The sequence below is a fragment of the Panthera leo genome, chromosome A3 (assembly GCF_018350215.1).
Source record: "Panthera leo isolate Ple1 chromosome A3, P.leo_Ple1_pat1.1, whole genome shotgun sequence".
Classification (NCBI taxonomy): domain Eukaryota; kingdom Metazoa; phylum Chordata; class Mammalia; order Carnivora; family Felidae; genus Panthera; species Panthera leo.
Window position 1 is genome coordinate 48,033,125 of NC_056681.1, and position 19,712 is coordinate 48,052,836.

The 19,712-nt window shown below is 42.9% G+C and overlaps 2 protein-coding genes across 5 annotated transcripts; one reads left to right on the plus strand and one right to left on the minus strand.

The window, feature by feature from the left end:
• Positions 1 to 3,142: 3,142 nt before the first annotated feature.
• CSTL1 (cystatin like 1) lies at positions 3,143 to 15,686 on the plus strand. 4 transcript variants are annotated; one of them, XR_006200592.1, is made up of 6 exons: positions 3,143 to 3,240; positions 3,884 to 4,300; positions 7,357 to 7,470; positions 8,202 to 8,287; positions 8,988 to 9,092; positions 15,018 to 15,686. XR_006200592.1 is itself a non-coding variant. In XM_042931776.1 (4 exons), exons 2-4 carry the CDS (start codon positions 4,082 to 4,084, stop codon positions 8,283 to 8,285), a joined length of 417 nt encoding a protein of 138 aa, XP_042787710.1. In that variant the 5' UTR covers positions 3,143 to 3,240; positions 3,884 to 4,081; the 3' UTR covers positions 8,286 to 8,319. The 4 variants fall into 4 exon arrangements, 3 of the variants coding, with proteins under 3 accessions (XP_042787710.1, XP_042787711.1, XP_042787712.1); XM_042931776.1 differs by lacking the exons at positions 8,988 to 9,092; positions 15,018 to 15,686 and having other exon boundaries at positions 8,202 to 8,319; XM_042931777.1 differs by lacking the exons at positions 8,988 to 9,092; positions 15,018 to 15,686 and having other exon boundaries at positions 3,166 to 3,240; positions 4,036 to 4,300; positions 8,202 to 8,319.
• A 344-nt stretch (positions 15,687 to 16,030) lies between these two features.
• CST11 (cystatin 11) lies at positions 16,031 to 18,600 on the minus strand. Its single transcript, XM_042930316.1, has 3 exons — positions 18,367 to 18,600; positions 17,636 to 17,740; positions 16,031 to 16,114 (listed from the first exon to the last, which is right to left on the minus strand). Exons 1-3 carry the CDS (start codon positions 18,592 to 18,594, stop codon positions 16,031 to 16,033), a joined length of 417 nt encoding a protein of 138 aa, XP_042786250.1. The 5' UTR covers positions 18,595 to 18,600.
• Between the last annotated feature and the right edge of the window lie 1,112 nt (positions 18,601 to 19,712).

A 19,712-nucleotide genomic window follows, 5' to 3' on the forward strand; every position in this document is an offset into this window, starting at 1 on the left:
AGATATGACCAAGACACTCTGCTTTTCCCCTATTCTATTGATATAACGAGGTCCCCTACTTTCCCGTGTTACAGGGACATGCTCAGCACTGTATTTTCTCCTCATTGCATGGATATAATAAAGCCTAATGGTTTCCTTTTCCATGGATTTATCAGGCTCAGTGTTTTTATCTTAATTCATGAACATTTTCGGGCCCCTTATTTTCACCATATTCCATGGACATGACTAGGGTCCTCCATTTCCCCCTCACTTTATGGGCAATATACTGCTGTCTTTTCTTGCGGTCTATTCTGGATATAGCCAGGCAATTTATTTACTCTTTATTCTGTGATTTTAACCAAATCTCCTGCTTATCCCTTACACCACAAGCATTATTGGAATCCTATTTTCTCTTCATTCCATGGACATAACCAAAACCACCATTTCCCCCTCAATCTATGGAAATCATTTGTCCTCCTGTATTTTTCCTCTGATCCATCGATATAATGCTGGTCCCCTATCTTCATCTTATCCCATGAGTATTATCAGATCCCCTATTTTTACTTACTCCATGGACATTAAGCATAGAATTGATGAGGCCTCCTATTTCCCTCCATTTCCATGGATGTGTTTATTTTCATTTTTCCCTTCTCCAGGGGCATCACCAGGGCCGCTGTTCTCCCTCCTTCCAGGGAAATAATCACCCCTCCTATTTTCCCTGAATCCATGATGTGGAGAGATGAATAATAACCCACTGTAAGATGTCCACATCCTAACTCCTGGAGCTTGTGAGCATTGTCTTATGTGGTAAAGAAGGACTTTACAGATGTGATTGAGTTCAAGATCTTATAACAGATCATTCGGGATTTTTCAGGTGGGTCTTAAATGCCATCCATATTTCCTTATAAAAGGGAGGCAGACAGAAGAGAAGGAGGTCATATGCCCACAGAAGTAGAGACTGGGGTGATGTGGCCATAAGCCAAGGAAGAGTAGCATCCAGTGGATTTTCCCCCAGAGCCTCTGGAGGGAGTTCAACCCAGTCAACACCTTGATTTTGGTCTAGTGAAAATGACTTCAGATTTCTGGCCTCCAGAATGGTAAGATAATACATTTCTGTGGTTTTAAACCACCAATATCGAGGTAATTTGTTACAAAACCATGGGAAACTAATACACATGGACACGTCCATACTCCCAAATTTCTCTTATTTGGTGGACATTTTAGTGGGGTGAACTGTGGTCCCCAAAAATATATGTGCAAATCCTAGCCCCTACTACTCATGAATGTGAACTTATTTGGATATAGAATCTTTGCAGGCCTAATTAAGGACCTTAAGATGAGATCATATTGGATTTAGGGTAGGTCCCAAATCCAATGACTGGTATTCTTAAGGGAAAGAAGGGAGAAATCTGAGACAAAGAGACAGAAAAGAAGGCCATGTGGAGACTGGTGGAGATTGGATTTATGCTGCTATAAGTCAAAGAACTCCAGAAATGACAGAAAAGATCCCTGTTTTCTGTTTTATTCTATGGATATCACCAGGGTCTATATATTTCTTTCTTATTCCATGGAAATTACTGGGGACTCATTTTTCTCTTACTTTATGGACGTGACCAAGGTGCATATTTCTATAAGTAGATCATTTTTTTAATGTATTTAGCCCCATCTTCTTATATTTTCTAATATAGCCCAATGAATGTTACTTTTCCTTCCTCAGGTCCATGGTCTGATGGGCATATCTCAGGTTTCCAGGACAGGCTGCCCTTGTCCAGGTCTGAATACTCACACATATTACTCAGAATCCTTATGTATCTATTTGACAATGACACTCCTGCAGCTCTGGGTCAGAGTGTTCCAAAGCAGACACCTCCATCAGCTGGGCAAGTCCTACAAGGCAGCCTCTGAGGGTCAGGGGAGGATGTCATAACATGTCTAGTAGGATTTTCACTAGGTGGTCTGTGTTCCAGGGCAGTTGGCATGCGAATCACTATGGGCTTCAGCGTTTGGGTTCAGAGTCATGAAAGAATCACCCAGAGGATGTTTCTGAGCACTGACTGATGCCTGACCTGGGAACAGGTTGTTTGCTACATGGATTTAGTCTCCACCACAAACCAAGATTAGTAGTTTTCCCCATTCTCATATTATAGATGAAGAAACTGAGACTCAGAGATTAACTGCCTCTCCTAGAGTCACCTAGCAAGGGATCTGAACCCAGGAGAGTTGGACTGCTAGGTGGTGCTGCTTCTCAAAGACAGGTCCTATTTATTTCTGAACATTTTAACCTTTATTTGAAATAATTCCAGACTTAGAAAAAGGCAACAAAAGTTGTGTGAATTTTGTTATATACACTTCATCCCACTTTCCCAAATGTTAGCATCTTTTGTAACTACAGTGAAATGGTAAAAACTAGAAAGTTAACATTGGCGCAATGCTATGAACTGATCTACAGACTTTCTTCACATTTCATCAATTGTCCCACTATTTTTTTTTTCTTCAGGATCCCATTTAGGGTCCCACCTTAACAAAAGTTTTTAGAATAGGAAGCTATTACAGCCTTCTGAGTGCAGGTGATGGGGTTCAGGACATACTATGCCAAAATATGGCACCTTGGCGCATTGAAGATTTTAAGACAAAGGAGTTTTAGGAAACGGTGAAGCAGGAAGGATACTCTGACCCCCTCCATAGCCCTCCTTCCTTGAAAATAGGAGACAAACCTCTCATGTGAAAGACACCCTCCTGGTACATGGACATGGAGGACATCCTTATCTCTGGAGACACGGAATTCAGGGTCAAGAAGCCTATATAAACAAGCCTTACAACTTCTTCACCATTTATTACCCCTAGTCTCAACTTCATTGTCTTGTTAATTCTTTACACATTTATTATTTCCTTGTCTACAGGGTATGCAAGCTTCTTGTTCTGGCCACTTCACATCCTCATTCTCTTGTGAAGTTTCCCATGTATATATAAAAGGTCAATTAAGCCATGTTTTTCTCCTGCTAGTTAATTCTAAGGCCCAGCCAGAGACCCAAAGAGGGTAGAGGAGAATTTTTCTTGCCTGACATAAGTAGCACCTAACCTTCAGGGGGCCACATGATTAATCTGTGAATAAGGATCAGGGTTTATTCCTCCCTCACAGGGAGGCCAAGATTACCTCACAAAGCTCTGTTGGAGTCACACCAATATAGCAAGAGCTGGTGCCAGGGCCTGCAGGCACAGTGGGATCCAGCAGCCAGAAATCTGTGGTGAGAAATGTGGCAGGTTAGTAAAGAGAACCTGTCCCTAAAGGAGGCACGGGGAATAGTTGATGGCCAGGTTAGACAGGTAGAGCCCACAGAATGTAAATAGAATGTATCATGCCCTGTCCCATGTCCCTGATTCCTCATATCCCAGTTCAAATATTACCTTCTCTGTAAGCCTTCCCCAATTTCCACAACTGGAACTTCTCTGTCCAATATGCTTCTTACTGCATAGCACTGTAAGGCTCTGTTTTGGGGGCTTTATTCCTCAATAGATGTGAGGGTAGGGAGAGGGTCTTGCCCATTTTGGCAAGGTGTTTAGAAATTATGCTTGTCTGAATAACTAAGGGAACCAAGCTGGTGTCATAAATATGTGGAAAATGTATGGACCTGAGAGTGAATTGGGCAACCACCCAGGGAGATTTCATGGGTTGGTCCTTTTGTTTTTCCTTTAATGTTTGTTTATTGACAGAGAGAGAGAGAGAGAGAGAGAGAGAGAGAGAGAGAGAACACATGCATGCATGCAAGCAGGGGAGGGGCAGAGAGAGGGGGAGAATCCCAAGCATGTTTCACACCGTCAGCACAGAGCCTGTCATGGGCTCGATCTCATGAATTGAGAGATTATGACCTGAGCCAAAATCAAGAGTCTAATGCTCAACCAACAGAGCCACCCAGGAGCACCACGGTTTGGTCCTTTGGTCAGATTATGGTAGAGCCTTGAAAGACGAGGTTGGGTTCTCAATCTCCATTTAACCTGGGAAAGCCCACTTGGCAAAGACTGCTGTAGGAGGGTGAGCGAGTTACAGCCTGGCCCCAGCCCGCCCTGGCAGGTGCAGCGGATAGGAGATTTCTGAGGCTGTGAGATGGGAGTTGGATGCTGGAGGAATCCTCTGTTGCTGTTGGCTGCTCTCGTCCTGGCAGCCAGGCTGGGTCACTTTCAAAGGTGGGAAGGCTTCCAGGAGAAGTCCACGAGCATGAAAAACATGAATTCAACCCTCAAGTTCTTCATTGAAACCTACAACAATGCTAGCAATGACACCTACTTATTTCAAGTTGACAAGCTACTTCGAAGTCAGATGCAGGTTTGTGCCTCGGTTTCTCTGGATATGGGCAGTGCCCATTTGGATATGCGGGGACATGGTATGGCTCCCAGAGAGAACCAAGTGATTGTTTCACCAAGGCAGGGGGAGGCTTCACTTAGGATGAGCATGCTTTGCAGTTGTTTGGACCCCAGAACTGCCTTAGCAATGCTTTTGAAATGCCAGCCTGAGGACTGGAATGAAACTCTGTCACTCTTGGTCTAAAGTAAAGATGGCCCCTGAGGTTCTCAACTATTCTTCCTTGGGAAGAATTGCCTTTTTAATTCTGAAATTAGTCCTGCCAGAGTGACAGCAAATGAGGATGATTTTGTTTCTTTTAATGTTATGCTTTGTTAAAATATAAATATTCTCTATAGGTTCCCCCTCAACAATAGTTTTTCAATGTTCAGGGCTGTAGAGTTTGGATTTTCTAGCTGTATTCTACAGAAATCCGAAATTGTACAGAGGGTTTTTTTTGGGTGGAGGCAAGAGGAGGAGTGAGAGATAGGCTTCAACCAGATCATTTCTCTTTTTATGTGTTTTGAATACAAAGCTTCTCTGAGATATGTTAATCGGGAATAAGAGAGACAAAAAGTTATTTGAAAACCACTTTTGTGGGTCCAACTGTCCCTCAAATTTACATGGTAAACTATATGTAAGTGAGGGCAGAGACAATAGCACATTTTAGTTCAATTAATACAATTTGGAAAAAAAGATTGACAGGAGAAAAGGTCTCTGGCCAGAGAGAGGGGCAGTGGGAACAGGAGGAACCAGCAAGGGCGGGGAACAGAGAGGGTTGGGCAGTGTTAGTGTGACACAAAGCATGCCTGACATCATAGTGTGTGGACATCAGCCTGTCCCTGTTTCAGTCACATACTTTTGCCCCAAGGTGGTGCTTATCAGGACCAAGAACACTGAAGTGACTTGGCCACAAGGTGGTGGCTGTTGACCAAAAATCTTGCCAAATTGGGAATCCCAGAAGGCCTGTCTTGTGGAGTCAGCCCATTATTATTAACAGTTAACTCTAAAAGAATAGTTTATGAGCAAACTTTCGATGTCATTCAAATGGATGAAAGAACAGCATGTGTGTGCCCCTTGGTGGCAGTGACCTGGGTTAAGGGTCCTTTTACCACATGATTACCTCTGTCCTAATACCTCACAGAGGGGTATAGGAGGTGGGCCTGGTGGGCTGCCTGCACCCAGGCTCTAGGTCCTCCTAATTGTGGGATCTTGGTCAAATGCCACCCATACTCTCCAGGCCTCAGTTTCCTCACCTGCAAGTGGGAAGAATGAGTGAAGCAGCACTCATGAAAATAATTGTCTTACTTGATGATTCTTCTTATTATCTAGCAGTGCAGTCTAATAATAAATAAGAAAACATTTTGCACACTGAAATGTTAATTTTTTTTTAACATTTTTTTTTTGAGAGACAGAGAGAGACTGAGCATGAGCAGGAGATGGGCAGAGAGAGAGGGAGACACAGAATCTGAAGCAGGCTCCAGGCTCTGAGCTGTCAGCACAGAGCCTGACTTGGGGATCAAACTCACAAACCATGAGATCATGACTTGAGCTGACACTTAACCGACTGAGCCACCCAGGCACCCTGCACACTGCAATGTTAGTAAAATTCATGGCCAGTGTTTTAGATTTTTCATACATACAGAGCATGATGAAGGTCCATGTGAAAGCCCTGCAGGATGCCAATGCCTGGATGGAACTGTCCTTTGATGAAGAGCTTGGAGCCCTGCATCTGGAAGTTCTTCCAGTAGCAGATGGTGGAACCAGGATGCCAACACTACCCTCGGGCCTCCTTCCCCTGCAACCACCCTGTGCTTTTCTGAGGACACTTTCCTCCAGGGGCAGTGTGGGCACACTCTCCTTCTACTTCCATCCACCTGGGAGAGTGCCAAGACTTCTCCTTTGGTTTGACACAACACTGGGACAAGGAAGCAGGGAACTTCCAGGAGTTTCTCCCCTCCCCCAGGCAGAGCTCTCTATCCTGTACATTGACTTGAGGGATCCAGCTATTTCCAACAGAGAACATGACTCACCAAAGCATTGATTAGAGTTTCATTTCAGGTTGTGGGTCCTCCCGGCCACAAAGGGCTTTCCCAGCCTCCCTGCCTGACACTTGACTCCACTTTTCCCAGACTACCTGTCTGTGTCCTCACAGCCTGACACTTGAACATGAGCACAAGAAGACAGATCCCAACAGCTGGGAATAGCCCTGGTGTGTGTTCTCCATGGTTTACACATTCACTCTTCTCCCCATTCTCTAGATGAGAAAACTGAGTCAGGGAGGTGGCAGGGGTTAAAGCCAGAACTGTAGCACAATTCTGCTGTGTTCTGTTGCTTTCCCCAACTCCATTGCTGCTTCAGAGCAATGTTCCCCACACTTTGCTAAAATATTTAATAATTCATAATAAGTTATTTTAAAATTTTCTTTGTGCATTCAGCGAGAAGCATGCTTCTCTTTAGCCTAGGCAACAACTCCTTGAGCAGTCACAATTATCTGGACTCTGTAGTTGAAGAATTGGAGGCTGCTGGGCATTTGCTCAAAGGCAAAGTGTTAGTAGGTGGGGAATGAAGGCCCCAAATCAGTTCAGTTCCTAAGCCTGTGTTTTTCAGCTCTGTTGTTAAACTTCCATTCAGGTTGGTTGGGAAGGAGAGTAGGGAGGAAGAACATGGATGAAGCTGAGACAAGATGCACCCGTAGGTATTCTGAGGATCACGTGTACAGATGTGGCGGGTATTCTGGGACTGCTGGCAGCCAAGCTCCATGTCTTGCCTCCCTCATCCTGGGGATGCAAGGGAGAGAGGTGAGAAGCCATCTGTGGCTGTAGCAGTGAAGCTGGTCCAGAGCAAGGGGCAGGGCTCTGCACATGCTGGGGACTGGCAGGGGCCATGCTTGACTTGAAGAGGGAGCCATGCTTTTGGTGGATGACCTCTGGGAAGAGGGGCTGTGGTTCCTGGGGCTTTATCTCTCCTAGCTTTACTTGGAGAGGTCCAGCAACTGGATGCTTGGAGTCAATACTAATAGTGGCACTATTTCTTGGTAGCTGACGACTGGAGTGGAGTATATGGTCACTGTGAAGATTAGCCGGACCAAATGTGAGAGGAATGGCACAAGGAACCATTCATGCCCCATTCAAAACAAAAAAAAGCTGAAAAAGGTGTGTGGTGGCAGGGCCTTCTGATCAAAGGGGGAAAAGTAAAAATCTTAAAAATAGACCAGAATTGGACATTGACAGCTTTTCCAGCTATGTGGATATGGGCAGGGTGAGGGATAGCCTGAGGGTCTCCTGATGCCACTGGAGATGCTCAGAGGTGGGAGGAAGAATGGGCAGTCTTTCCACCTGCAGCTCGTACAGCTTTGGCCACAGGCCTTCTGTCTCCTCTCCTAGTCCCATCCTGGCCCTCACAAGTGGAAGTGGTTTACTTTCCCTGGCGATTTACTCTGTCTTGGCTCACACTCCCCAGGTCCCTGAGGATTGTCTAGTTTCCGTCTCATCTTCCAACCTCTGCCCATCTTTTCCACCTTTTCCCAGTTCCTCCTGGTGATACCACCAGCATGCTGGCAGACATGAGGAAGCCTCTGTGCCTGAATGCAGGTGCAGGAGGACTGATGTCCTGCACAGACCTCATCCCCATGTCCTGCTGGGCTGCAAGCACCAGGCACACCTGTTCCAGGTCCCAAGTAACTGGGCAAGGGGCACCCATGGTGACATCCCTGTTCAGGCTGGCCCCACTCCTCCCCACAACATGACTGTGAGCAGATACCCCCACCCATGTGGCCAGTGTGCAGATAACAGTGACTGGTCCAGACTCCCCAGACAAGGGCTTGGGGCGAGGGCAAAAGTTTTTTGTTTACCTTCAAAAAGTGGTTTTCTTTCTCCTTCCGCAGAGTTTCATTTGTGATTTTTTGGTGTACACTGTGCCCTGGATGAACTACTACCAACTCTGGAACAACTCCTGTCTCGAGGCTTGAATGTATCGGTGCAAAGATCTTTGATGAAAACTTAGATGGCCACTCTGTGCACTTTCTATTAGACTTCTGAAAGGCCTCATTCCTTCTCAGCAGGGTCTCCACACACCCACTCACACTTGCACCACAGTCACATACATGCATGTGTACTCACAATGGATGCATACACAGGCACACTTACACATATGCAGTCTCACACACCCACACTCATGCACACACTCATATGCTTACACACTCACACTCACTCATGCACATGTTCAGTGGCCTTTAGGGGGCTGATACAATTTGAACAGAAGGCTGTTAACTCTTTGGAAGAAACACATAGTTTTTCTACTTTGGCACATATCTCTGAGAGTTGTGATTCTGGCACATCCCGACCTCTGGTCTGAGCTTGCAGGATCTCTGTTTCTTCCCCACACTCTCTGTGACTTGCACATCTTTGTGAGTGTGGCTGAGGTCCCCAAGTTCACTAGTCCAGTAACTCAGTAGGAGGACCCCAAGGACACAGCATACAGTTGTACTCATAGCTATGGCTTATTACAGTGAAAGGATACAAGACAAAACCAGCAGAGAGAAAAGGCTGATGGGAAGAAGTTTTGGGGAACTAGATGCAGGTTTCCAGAGTCCTCTCCTGATGAAATCACATGAATGCACTTAATTCTCCAGCAGTGAGTTGTGATAACATGTGTAAAATGTGTTTCCCAGGGAAGCTCAGCAGAGACTGAGTGCCACAGATTTTCCCTGGAGTGCACACATGGGGAGCCTCTGCTTAGCATGTGTCCAAACTTCAGACTTCCAGAAGAAAAGCAGGTGTGTGGCATAAATCACATTGTACAAACAGTGTAGACACATGAGGTCCTCTCATTACTTGGGGAAAGTTTTGTATCAGTGTAGGGAACTGTTTACCATCCAGGTTCTGACACTCCAATCAAGGCCAACTTTACAAGTGGGCCTTTCCAAGGACAGCAGTCTTGACTGGCTGTGTGAACTCTTTCCTTCACAGAGAGTTCCTGAGCCTCCCATGTGCTCAATGCTGGTGGAATGAGACTTATGGGGTCTTCCCTCATGTGACTCAGTTGAGCAGAATAGCTGTACACTGGATCAGAAATGGGGAGCAGATGTGGGCTGAGAGCTTCCTCAGGGACCATGCCCATCAGCACACTCATAATAGCAACTTGAGAGAATATGTCCAAAGGGGAAGAGTGAACACACAAACTAGAAATTCAAATTCACCTGAGAGGCTTCAGGGAGAAGGGAGAGTAGAGTTGCAGTGTTAAAGGTGGGGAAATTCTCATGCAAGAGAGAATCCCAGAGCATCCAGCTCTGCAAATCTAATGTCATTAAGGGCTGAGTGAGTGCCTGGCATGGGCCTCCTCTCCTCACTTTCTCATTTGGTTATCACGACAATCCTATGAAATGGCAACTCTCACCTCCATCTTACAGGTGAGTAGCCTCTCTCCAGATCCTGCCATCCTAGCTGAATTTGGCCTGTTTGTAGAACTTTTACAAATGGAATCATACAGTATATATTCTTTTGTTTTGGATTTTTTTCACTCAACATATTTCTGAATTCATTCACATTGTGTGTAATTGTAGTTCACTTTAAAATTGGGTAGAATACTATTGTGTGAATATACCTAACTGTATTTATCAATTCTACTGATAATGAACTTTATGGTAGTTTCTAACTTCTAAGAATAATAGCTATTAAGAATGAACAAGCATGCTCCTGTCTAATGGTGGACATATGCATGTGTTTCTGTTGGGTACACACCTAAGGGTGGAATTGGTGGACAATAGCAGAAGTGTGCATCCAAACATTAGCTAATTTATTCAAGAGTTTTAAAAACATTTGTGATTTTTTTTTTACTTAATTTACCTCTCTAATGTTACTTAATTATTGATTTAAACCTTGTTCAAGTTCTAAGTTCTTACTTTTTAAAATACATTTTAGTTATATGGCTTTTTTAGTTAATTTGTATCTTTATTTTATGTAATTTCAAATGTCACTTTATTCTTTTGATAATATGCTACCAAGCTTTATGGCTAATTTTTAAAGTGAACTTTTTAAAGTGAACTCTCCCTGCTCCACCCATCTGCCTTGCTTTTTTATAAATGGCAGCTACGAAGGACAGGCACAAGTTATGCCTCTGTAATAGGAGTCGGAGTCTAAGTCCTGATGTCTAAGAGACCCAAGAGAGGTTTCCTTATAATAGAGAAGCAGGGAAAGATTTAGCAGAGACACATGGAGGAGAACGTGTGTGAAGACAGAGGCAGAGGGTAGTGATGTGGGCGCAGCCCAGGAAAGCCAGCAGCCACCAGAGGCTGGAAGAAGCAAGGAACAGATTCTCTCCTACAGCCTCTGGAGGAAGCACAGTCCTGCCAACACCTTTGACTTCAGACTTTGTGGCTCCAGAACTATGTAAGAAAAAGTTTCTACAGTTTGAAGTCACCAAGTTTGTGGAAATTTGTTACAGCAGCTAGAGGAGGATAATACACTGGGTTTCCTTTTTGCTTCATATCTCAGACTTAGAGATGAAGAAGCTGAAAACCTGGAAATGACAACATGTGAAGATAAAAATGCCTCAGCAAAAGCTTTCTCTCTCTAGCCAAAGGGCCAATGTGGGGCAGCCCATCAGGAAAGAGAGCATTTAGTCATAAGTGCTTTACTCCAGACAAACACCACAGTAAAAAAATGAGGCTCCCCGAATCTTCTCATTCCCAGCAAAGGCTGAGTAGGGAACATAGGTTTTCACCCTCTTGAGACTTTAATGAGGATCCCAATACTCATGTTGAAATGGAGTCAGAGAAAGCCAAGTAAGGTGCCAGGAATTTCACCCCATTGAGTATCAACAAGCCCCACACATCCTGTGGTGATACTGGAGGCCACGTGGAGAGCCTAGACTTCTGTTTCTCCCCACTGAGCTAGTGTGAGAAGAGACATGTGGGGAGTAGTGATGAGACACCCTTGTTCTTTCCAGTGAGAGTCAGAGTCACCCCAACAGAGGTCAGGGTGCATGGAGGCTGAACTCCTACACATCCAGCTGTGATGAGGGTTCCCCACACCTGTTTCAACCTGACCTTCAGTCCCCACCTAGCAGTGGTGAGGTGTTGTCTCTTTTTCCTTCAGAGCACTGTCAAGGTTTGCTAAGAGAGATATAAGTGAGATCCAGAGGTACAGTATGAAAACACCCAGGTTTTAATAGAAAATCACTTGTCCTACTAAGAATGAGGGAAATGTCAACTTAAATGAGAAAAAGCAATGAACAGATGGCAACATAGAGATGACACAGATCTTAAAATCATCTGATAAGGATTTTAAAGCAGTCATCATCAAAGTGCTTCAATAACCAATTATCAATATGCTTCAAATAAATGAACAAATGGGAAGTCCCAGCAAAGATATAGACAATCTCTTCACAGAGACAGAAGATGTAAAGAAAAAAACAATTGGAAACATTAGAATTGAAAACTAAAATAACTGAAATACAAAATTAAATGGGTGGGCTCACCAGTGGAATGGAAGGAATAGAGGAAAAATAAGTGAACTGGAAGCGAGAATAGTGGAAACGACCCAATCTGAACAGTGAGAAAGTTGACCAAATAGAAGTGAACAAAGCCTCAGAAATTGGTATGAATATTACAAAATATCTAACACATTGGAATCCCAGAAAAAGAAGAGAGGTGGGGATAAAAAATGATTTGAGGAAATCATGATTAGGAACTTCCTAAATTTGGCAAAACATCTAAACCTGTAGATTTAAGAAAGTGAGTGAATCCTAAATAGGATAATCCCCCCAAAATCCACACTAAAACATGGCAGAGTTAAGCGTCTGACATTTAAAGACTGAGAAAAAAAATCTTGAAAACAGGAGAGAAAAGCCACCTTCTCTTTAGGGGAAAAACCCAATTTGAATGACAACAGATTTCTCATAATAAACCATGGACACCAGATGTGCTGCAATGTTTTTCAGGGGCTAAAAGAGAAAACTGTCAATCTAGAATCCTATATCCATCAGAAATATCCCTCAAGAATAAAAGGGGAAATCAAGCCATTCCCACATGGAGGGAAACTCAAGAATGTGCACCAGAAGACCTACATTAAAATAATAGCTAAAATAAGTTATCTAAATAGAAAGGAAATGCAGTATAAGAGAAGGACTCTTGGAGCATCAGAAAAGAACATAAAAAGTAAAACTATGGGTAAATACAATAAGTTTTCTTTCTCTTGAGTTTTCTAAAATATGTTTGATGGTTAAAACAAAAATTATGTCATTGTCTGATGTGGTTCCCAATGTATGTAGAAGAAATATTTAGGACATTTGTAAATGAGGAATGATAAAGATATAAAAGGGAGGTAAACTTTCTATACTTCATTTAAAGTGGTAAAATATCAACACCAGTAGACTGATAAGTTACGTATACATAATATCATATCTAGATCAACCACTAAGAAAGCTATGCAGAGAGATATACTGAAAAATAGTATAGATACATAAAAATGGAATTCCTTTAAAAAATGTTCATGTAACTCACAGGAGGGAAGAATAAAGAAAATAGAGACAAAACAGAGAAGAAAAAACAAAAGTAAATACTTAAGCTCTAAGTAGCAGTAATTATACTAAATAGTATATGCAAACTACATGTAAATGGTCTAAATAAGCCTATTAAAAGACAGATATTGGTAGAGTGGGTTAAATAAAACATGACCCAACCTATACACTGTCTACAAGAAACTAAATTCAAAAAAATTGATATGAGAAGGTTGAAAGTGAAAGGATGAACAAGTTATATTATGCAAACATAATAAGAGAAGCTATATTAATATCAGATAAAGTAGACTTCAGAGTAAAGAAAATTACCAGTGATATAGAGGGACAGTGTATAGTGCTACATCTTTTGGAAAATAGTTTGGCAGTTTATTTTTTCACAAAAAAGAATACCCTAAAATATACTTTACCATATGATGCAGCAATTGCACTCCTCAGCATTTAACCTGGAGAAATGAAAACTTATGTCCACACAAAAACCTGTAAATGATTGTTCACAGAAGCTCTACTTGTGATAGCTCCAAACTTGAAAACAACAAACACATCCTAAAATAGTTAAACTGTGGCTTTGGAGTATACCATTAGTATACTATTTCATGATAACATAGAACACATTGGATGGATCCCAAGGGCATTGTCACCAATCTCAAAAGTTCACATACTGTATTGATTCCATTTATATAACATTCTAAAACTGGCACAACTAAGGAGATGGAGAATAAGCTAGTGGTTGCCAGGAGTTTCAGATGGTGGGGAAAGGGAGATGTGACCCTAAAGGGTTAGTAAGAGTATCTTTGTGGTGATGAAATAGTTCTATATCTTGATTATGGTGATAGTCACACAAATGTACACATATGACAAAATAACACACATGCAAACTATATCAGTGTCAATCTCCTGCTTGTTATATTTTTTTTATTTTTTTATATTTATTTATTTTGAGAGAGAGAGAGAGAGAGAGAGAATGAGAGAAAGAATATTAAGCAGACCCCATGCTCAGCGTGGAGCCTGATGCAGGCTCAATCTTATGAGTGTGAGATCACAACCTGAGCTGGTATCAAGAGTCAGATGCTTAACCAACTGAGCCACCCAGGAACCCTGCTTATGGTATTTTTCTATAAGTACAAAAGATATGCAAGGAAAACCATGCAAGGAAACTAGATTAAGGGTACAAGAGACCTCTCTGTGCTATCCTGTAACTTTCTTCTTCTTATTGTTTCAAAAATAAAAAACAACAACAACAACAACAACACTGTGTGCTGAGAAATCTGAGAAATCCAAAAGATTAATGGGCACAAATGTTCTACCTTTCCTTCATTATACCCCAGGTTAATAACCACTGCCTTCAGACAAAGTAGTTAAAATGCCAGAAGACAGTTGAATGACTGATTAATATTAAATTACTATGCCAATATTCTTACTAATCATTAACATTTGTTTAAATATTTGCTTTGTGTTAGGCACTGTGTTAAGCAATTACATGCACTATCATCATTAATATTTATAACTATACCCCAAAATAGGTACTGTTATTCTCAGTTAAAGATGAGTAAATTGTAGGTTAGCATTTTTCTGGATAGTTGGTGGAGGGCAATCTTACCTGGGCCTCACCTGAAACAAGGTCCTCAGCACTCCAGAACTTTGGTAGGGAGCATAAAAGGCAAACATATTATTCTTTCAAAACTCCCAGCTATCTCCAACTGGTAGAGAATTGGTGTGTCTACTTTGCATCCCAGTGCACAATCCACATGTGGAAAGAGTATCCTGTTGGCACCCTACTTTTATCCTCTCACATCTTGTCTTTCTATGCACACCAGCTCCAAAGCTCCAATTGCCCCATCTATGCCCCTTTATCTCTGGCTGCCTGCTTTGCCCTCAAGCCACCCCACGCCCAGGGTTCCAGGGAATTAATGCCTCCTAGGAGATTTTCTGCACCCAATAATTGACTGGGGCTGTTCAATAAATACCCTAACTCTCACTCCCTTCAGGTAGACACATGCTGTGATGCTCTGTGTGTGTGTGTGTGCGCGCGCACGTGCATGTGCACATGTGTGTGAAAAAGAGAGGTGTGAGTGTGAGTGTGTGTGTTTATGTATCCTATAATGTCCCTAGAGTTCCCCAGTGGTATTAAACCACATAGCTTTTGTCTCAGCTCTTCGGGATGAGATCTTTTTCTCCCCTACAGAATGAGGACAGATGTGACGCAGTGAGCTGCTGGCAGCGCCCTTGAGACTACATGAAGGAAGTGGAGTGAAGAGATGAAATTGGTGATATTGTTCAAAATACTGAATCAAACTGTTGGCTGGGTGGAGGGGAGAGTTGCTTATTCCCCACTGCTGATATGGCACCCATGAAAAAGGATCCCCTTTAACATGGCATTCCTGGTTTCTCTCTATCCTTAGTCATATCTCTCCTGGAGGAATTATTCTGATTGTTCTATCTGGGAAGAATAATGTAGGCATGGTAGTCTCCTTCCTCCTCCTTCCCATACAGGCAGTTTCCTTGGTAACTCTAGAAGAGGAAGTTTTCTCTGAAGAAACCTGCTCTGGTCCAATTTTGCTGATGCTGGGGGTGTAAGTCTAACGTTAGAGTTTCGTATTAGAAAGTGCACTTTCTTGCAAAAATAATGCATATCTCCCGACTTAATCCTTGTCAGTGACAAAGACGCTCATCTTAAAAAAAATACGTGTATTATTTCTCCTTATTCAACACATTATGCAAGAAAAGAGGTAGTCCTCATTGGGCCCCTAAGAGATGGCATTGTAGGCCATACTTACAAACATGTCTTGTTTGATCAGGTAAATAACTTAGAACTTCTTCCCTCCTTCTCTTCCTCCTCCTCCTCCTCCTCCTCCTCCTCCTCCTCCTCCTCCTCCTCCTCTCCTCATTTTTTACTTACTGTAAAGTCTGAAGACTCCTACTTGATATGAGGATGGGGTTGAAGTTCTCCTATCACGCAGGTATAGGCTATAAGGCCAGGAATTATCTATGTCACTTCATTAGAATCCTAAAACTATCCTAGCTCAGAATACCTTCAGATTACATTATTATGAGCTGAAGAGTTTAGGGGAAAAGTGGACTAATAAACATTAAGAGTGTTGAGATAATAGTTTGACAAACATTTATTTTCTATATTGAGACTTACTGCTTATTGCATGATATTTTAATGTATGATTGCTGATATGTGCTTCAGGACACCTAGCCATCGGTGCAGTTTTTGTTCAGAATTTTGTACTTTTCAAACCAGGGAACAACAAACACTGAGTAGAAGCACTCAATTTGCTAAAAAACAAAAACAATATTTAAAAAAGGTCAACATGCAAAGTGAAAATTTTAAAAGAGACATTTTAAAAGTCTAAAATTGGAGACTAGAAAAGGGTCCCTCCTGCCATAGTCACAATAACTAATGATTATTTTTTCCTCTTTATTTTTAGTTATTGTGTTATTTACTTCACACTTTCCCTTTTTTGGCCTCTTCTGGCTCCATCCATCCATCCATCCATCCATCCATCCATCCATCCATCCACTTACCCACCCATTGCCATCCATATTTCCTTCCTTGTACCTTTCTTCATTTGTCTGTCCAGCCATTCACCCATCATACCCTCTCTCTCCTTACCATGTCCCTATTCTCTCCCAAGATTTTTCATTTTCACTTCCTTTTTGTCCCATAATGAAAAATCAATAAACATAACTTCTTAGTATAATTTTGTTTTCTTGTTCTTCATTTGAAAGCCAAGGGGATGGGAGGCTTAAACACTTATATTTCTCCTAAAATGGAAATCAGAATACCAACTCCACCAGTTCAATCACTCACATAAAGGAGATCCTCTAACTCTACTGTTCTATCCAGTTATTCTTTTCATAGGTTTCATGATCTTCTCCAGGGAAGAACCAAGAAAGTCTGCTTTGCTAGATTTTGAAAAATTTCTATGTGGAAGGTGATAAAGGGATGGACATATTTCTGTGTTGATAACATCCAGATCACTATAACCAGGTGACCACAGAATTTACGAACCGGATCAGGACACATTGTAAGCCTTCAGAGCTCCTATAAATGATTACAAGAAGCTAGGCATAAATCAGAACTATTTCAGGCAAGGTGGGACATATGATCATCCTCATAGTGATTTTCAGGGCTTATAGGACTTGAGACTTTTAAGGTCCTTGTGCAAGTGGGCCCATCCCAACTGTGCACATTGCAGTGGTGATGGTCAGGTCAGCATCCCTTATATGTGACCACACTTGGTGGGAATGAAATGCTTAGGGAAGTAAGCCATTGTTGGGGGAGGTGGCTTCTCAGTAGATAACACACATGCAGGTTTGTAACCACCTCTGTCTTCCTCACCACCTACCCCCTGTTGAAATATTTCTGAACCCATTTTCTTGTCTCCTCCTATTTTCCCAAACACTGCTTGATGAAAGGAAGAGGCTTGTAGCCCAGTAACTGTGTGCTCCCATCAGGCTATTGTTCAGGTATTTAGCTGGGTGCAACAATAAGGTCCCACTGGCTGCTAAAATATTACTTTTCTCAGCCGCCAATTGCCCCCCTCAGCTCAGCCACCCTCATCTGTCTTTCCCCATCTGGACCCCTTCCACCTCCCATAATGCTTCCAACAAAGGAGCAGTGCCTGCCAGGCAGGATCTTGATCACTCTTACCTTCACTTTTCCTCTTTGAGCAAGCCTATGTTTTCTTCTCAAGTAAGCTTCAATATATCCCCAATAATTCTACCCCACCTCATCCTAAAAGCACAGAAAATCCCAGTGACTTCTTTCTGAGTTAATGTGCATTCACCCAGTACCTTATAAAGTTCTCCTTCTTGAAACATGCAGTTAGTAGTCTCCAGCTTTTGACAGGTGGTCCGCCGCATCTCCATGTTCACATGATACTCCATGTGGTCAGTAACCTGTGGGGAGCAAGTGGAAAGAAGATAAAAGGACTTCTTGTCCTTTATTTTTAGATTCTGGTGGCAAGATCTCCTTTGCAAGGTGCCTAAGGTTAAGGATCTCATCCTGGACAAGTTGGTGGGCTTCTCTCTCCCCTTCCTATCTGACACCAATGCCTCCATTTGCCATGCAAGGAGATTCTCCAGAAACCAATCTCTGAGCAAAGACACGCTTTAGACAACTAAAATGATGCTGTTTGAGTAAGAGTCTGTAAACTTTGTCTGGAAGAGGCTAGATAGTTAAGATTTTAAGCTTCGCAGGCCATGGGGTCTCAGTTGCAAGTATTCCACTCTGCTGCAGCAGCTCGAAAGCAGTCCTGGATGATATGTGCATGCATGGTGTGGCTGGGAACCAATAAAACTGCTTACAAAAATGGGCAGCAGGCTTACTTGGCTATTGGGGTATAATCTGTCAATCCCTAGTCTTAGGTATCATTTAAGTGACTTCATCCATTCCAGTGAATTTATGTTTTTCTTAAAATGCCCACGTGAAACTAAATAACCAAGAATGAATTTCACTTGTGTGGGTGTCCCCTTTGGAGAGTCCCCTTGGAGGAGCATGACTAGGAGAGGGGGGCTGTGCTGACCTGCTTCCGGACCTTCAGGACCCGCACAATCCGGAAATTGTACTTGTCATCACTCTTCTTGTTGAAGTCGTTGATCACAAACTGCAAGGTGGCTATCACATGGGGCTCTGACACAGACACTTCTTCGACACTCATAAAGGTTTTCCTTCTTTCTTGGTGGGTGAGGGCCACCAGGGCCACCAGGATGGCCAGCAGGAGTTGTGGGGTCTGCCAGGGTCTGGCCATCATCCCTCAGCTGGGGAAGAACAGGAAGAGCCCCTCTTCACCCTCCAGGGCCCGGCAGGATCCCACTGATCCTCTGTGGCTGGCTGGATTTAAATGGTCAGGGGACACCCACAGTCCTCCTCCTCCATCTCCATCTGCAGCTGGACCTGGCAGAGGAGCAAGAACACCCTGCCATGGTTGGCAAGCTTGCTCCCACTTCTTCTCCTTCTTTTTGCATAATGTTTGTGTCACACACACACACACACACACACTCATGCAAACACTCATCTCTTCTTTTTGGGGAGCTTCTGTCTTAGCAACACATACTCCCCTGATGCCCCAGCAGGTGGAAGTCAGGCCAGGGGCTTCTGTCTACTGAACCCATCTCAGCAGAGCTGTGGGCAGTATGGAGTGACAGGAAGCAACGGAGACACGGGGGCTGCTGGATCACAGGGCACTGGAGCAAGAGCAGCCAGCCAAGTGAACACCACATCCTCCCTGTCCTTTGACTTTCCCTTGTATTCTTGTCACCCTCTCCCCCTTCTCTGGCTGACCAGGATACCAGCTCTCCCTCAGACCCAAACCTTGGTCTCTTTCTCTGTGTTAATAATTCTTTTTTTAAAGAATTTTTTTGTGGTTTTATTGTACCATCAGGCATTGAAACATCTGAACAAATCAATATCTGGATGGTGAGACAGCTGCTTTCTCCTTCACTTCTTTGAGTTACTAGGGCAATTTGTCAGGAGATTAACAATAAATAAATAAATAAATAAATAAATAAATAAATAACAACCCTTTGAATTACTTAAGTATTTCTGATGAAATTTTGGGAGTGATGGTAGGGTGGTCTGGAGCCGACAGCCAAGAAAGAATTCTTGAAGATGTCTTTGGTGCAAAAAGGTGATTTTATTAAAGCACGGGGACAGGACCCATGGGCAGAAAGAACTGCACTGGGGTCTCAATGGGTAACTCAGTAACTTTCTCAGGTTGAGAAGGGGTCAGGGATAGAGTAAGTTTCTAAGGTATTTTGGAAGCAAGGTTTCCAGGACCTTGAGGCGCTAGCTGTTGTTAGGGAAATGCTATTTATTACTATTTAGTAAAACCGCAGTCATGAGACCCTTCAGATGTAAATCAGGGGGCCA

Coding starts and splice junctions, on each gene's coding strand:
- CSTL1 (XM_042931776.1), top strand. CDS start 4,082: ATGGGAGTTGGATGCTGGAGGAATCCTCTGTTGCTGTTGGCTGCTCTC. Junction 4,301..7,356: donor TACTTCGAAGTCAGATGCAG/GTTTGTGCCTCG, acceptor ATTTCTTGGTAG/CTGACGACTGGAGTGGAGTA. Junction 7,471..8,201: donor ACAAAAAAAAGCTGAAAAAG/GTGTGTGGTGGC, acceptor CTCCTTCCGCAG/AGTTTCATTTGTGATTTTTT.
- CST11 (XM_042930316.1), bottom strand. CDS start 18,594: ATGATGGCCAGACCCTGGCAGACCCCACAACTCCTGCTGGCCATCCTG. Junction 17,741..18,366: donor TCCTGAAGGTCCGGAAGCAG/GTCAGCACAGCC, acceptor TGCTCCCCACAG/GTTACTGACCACATGGAGTA. Junction 16,115..17,635: donor AAGAAGGAGAACTTTATAAG/GTACTGGGTGAA, acceptor TTTGTTTTTTAG/CAAATTGAGTGCTTCTACTC.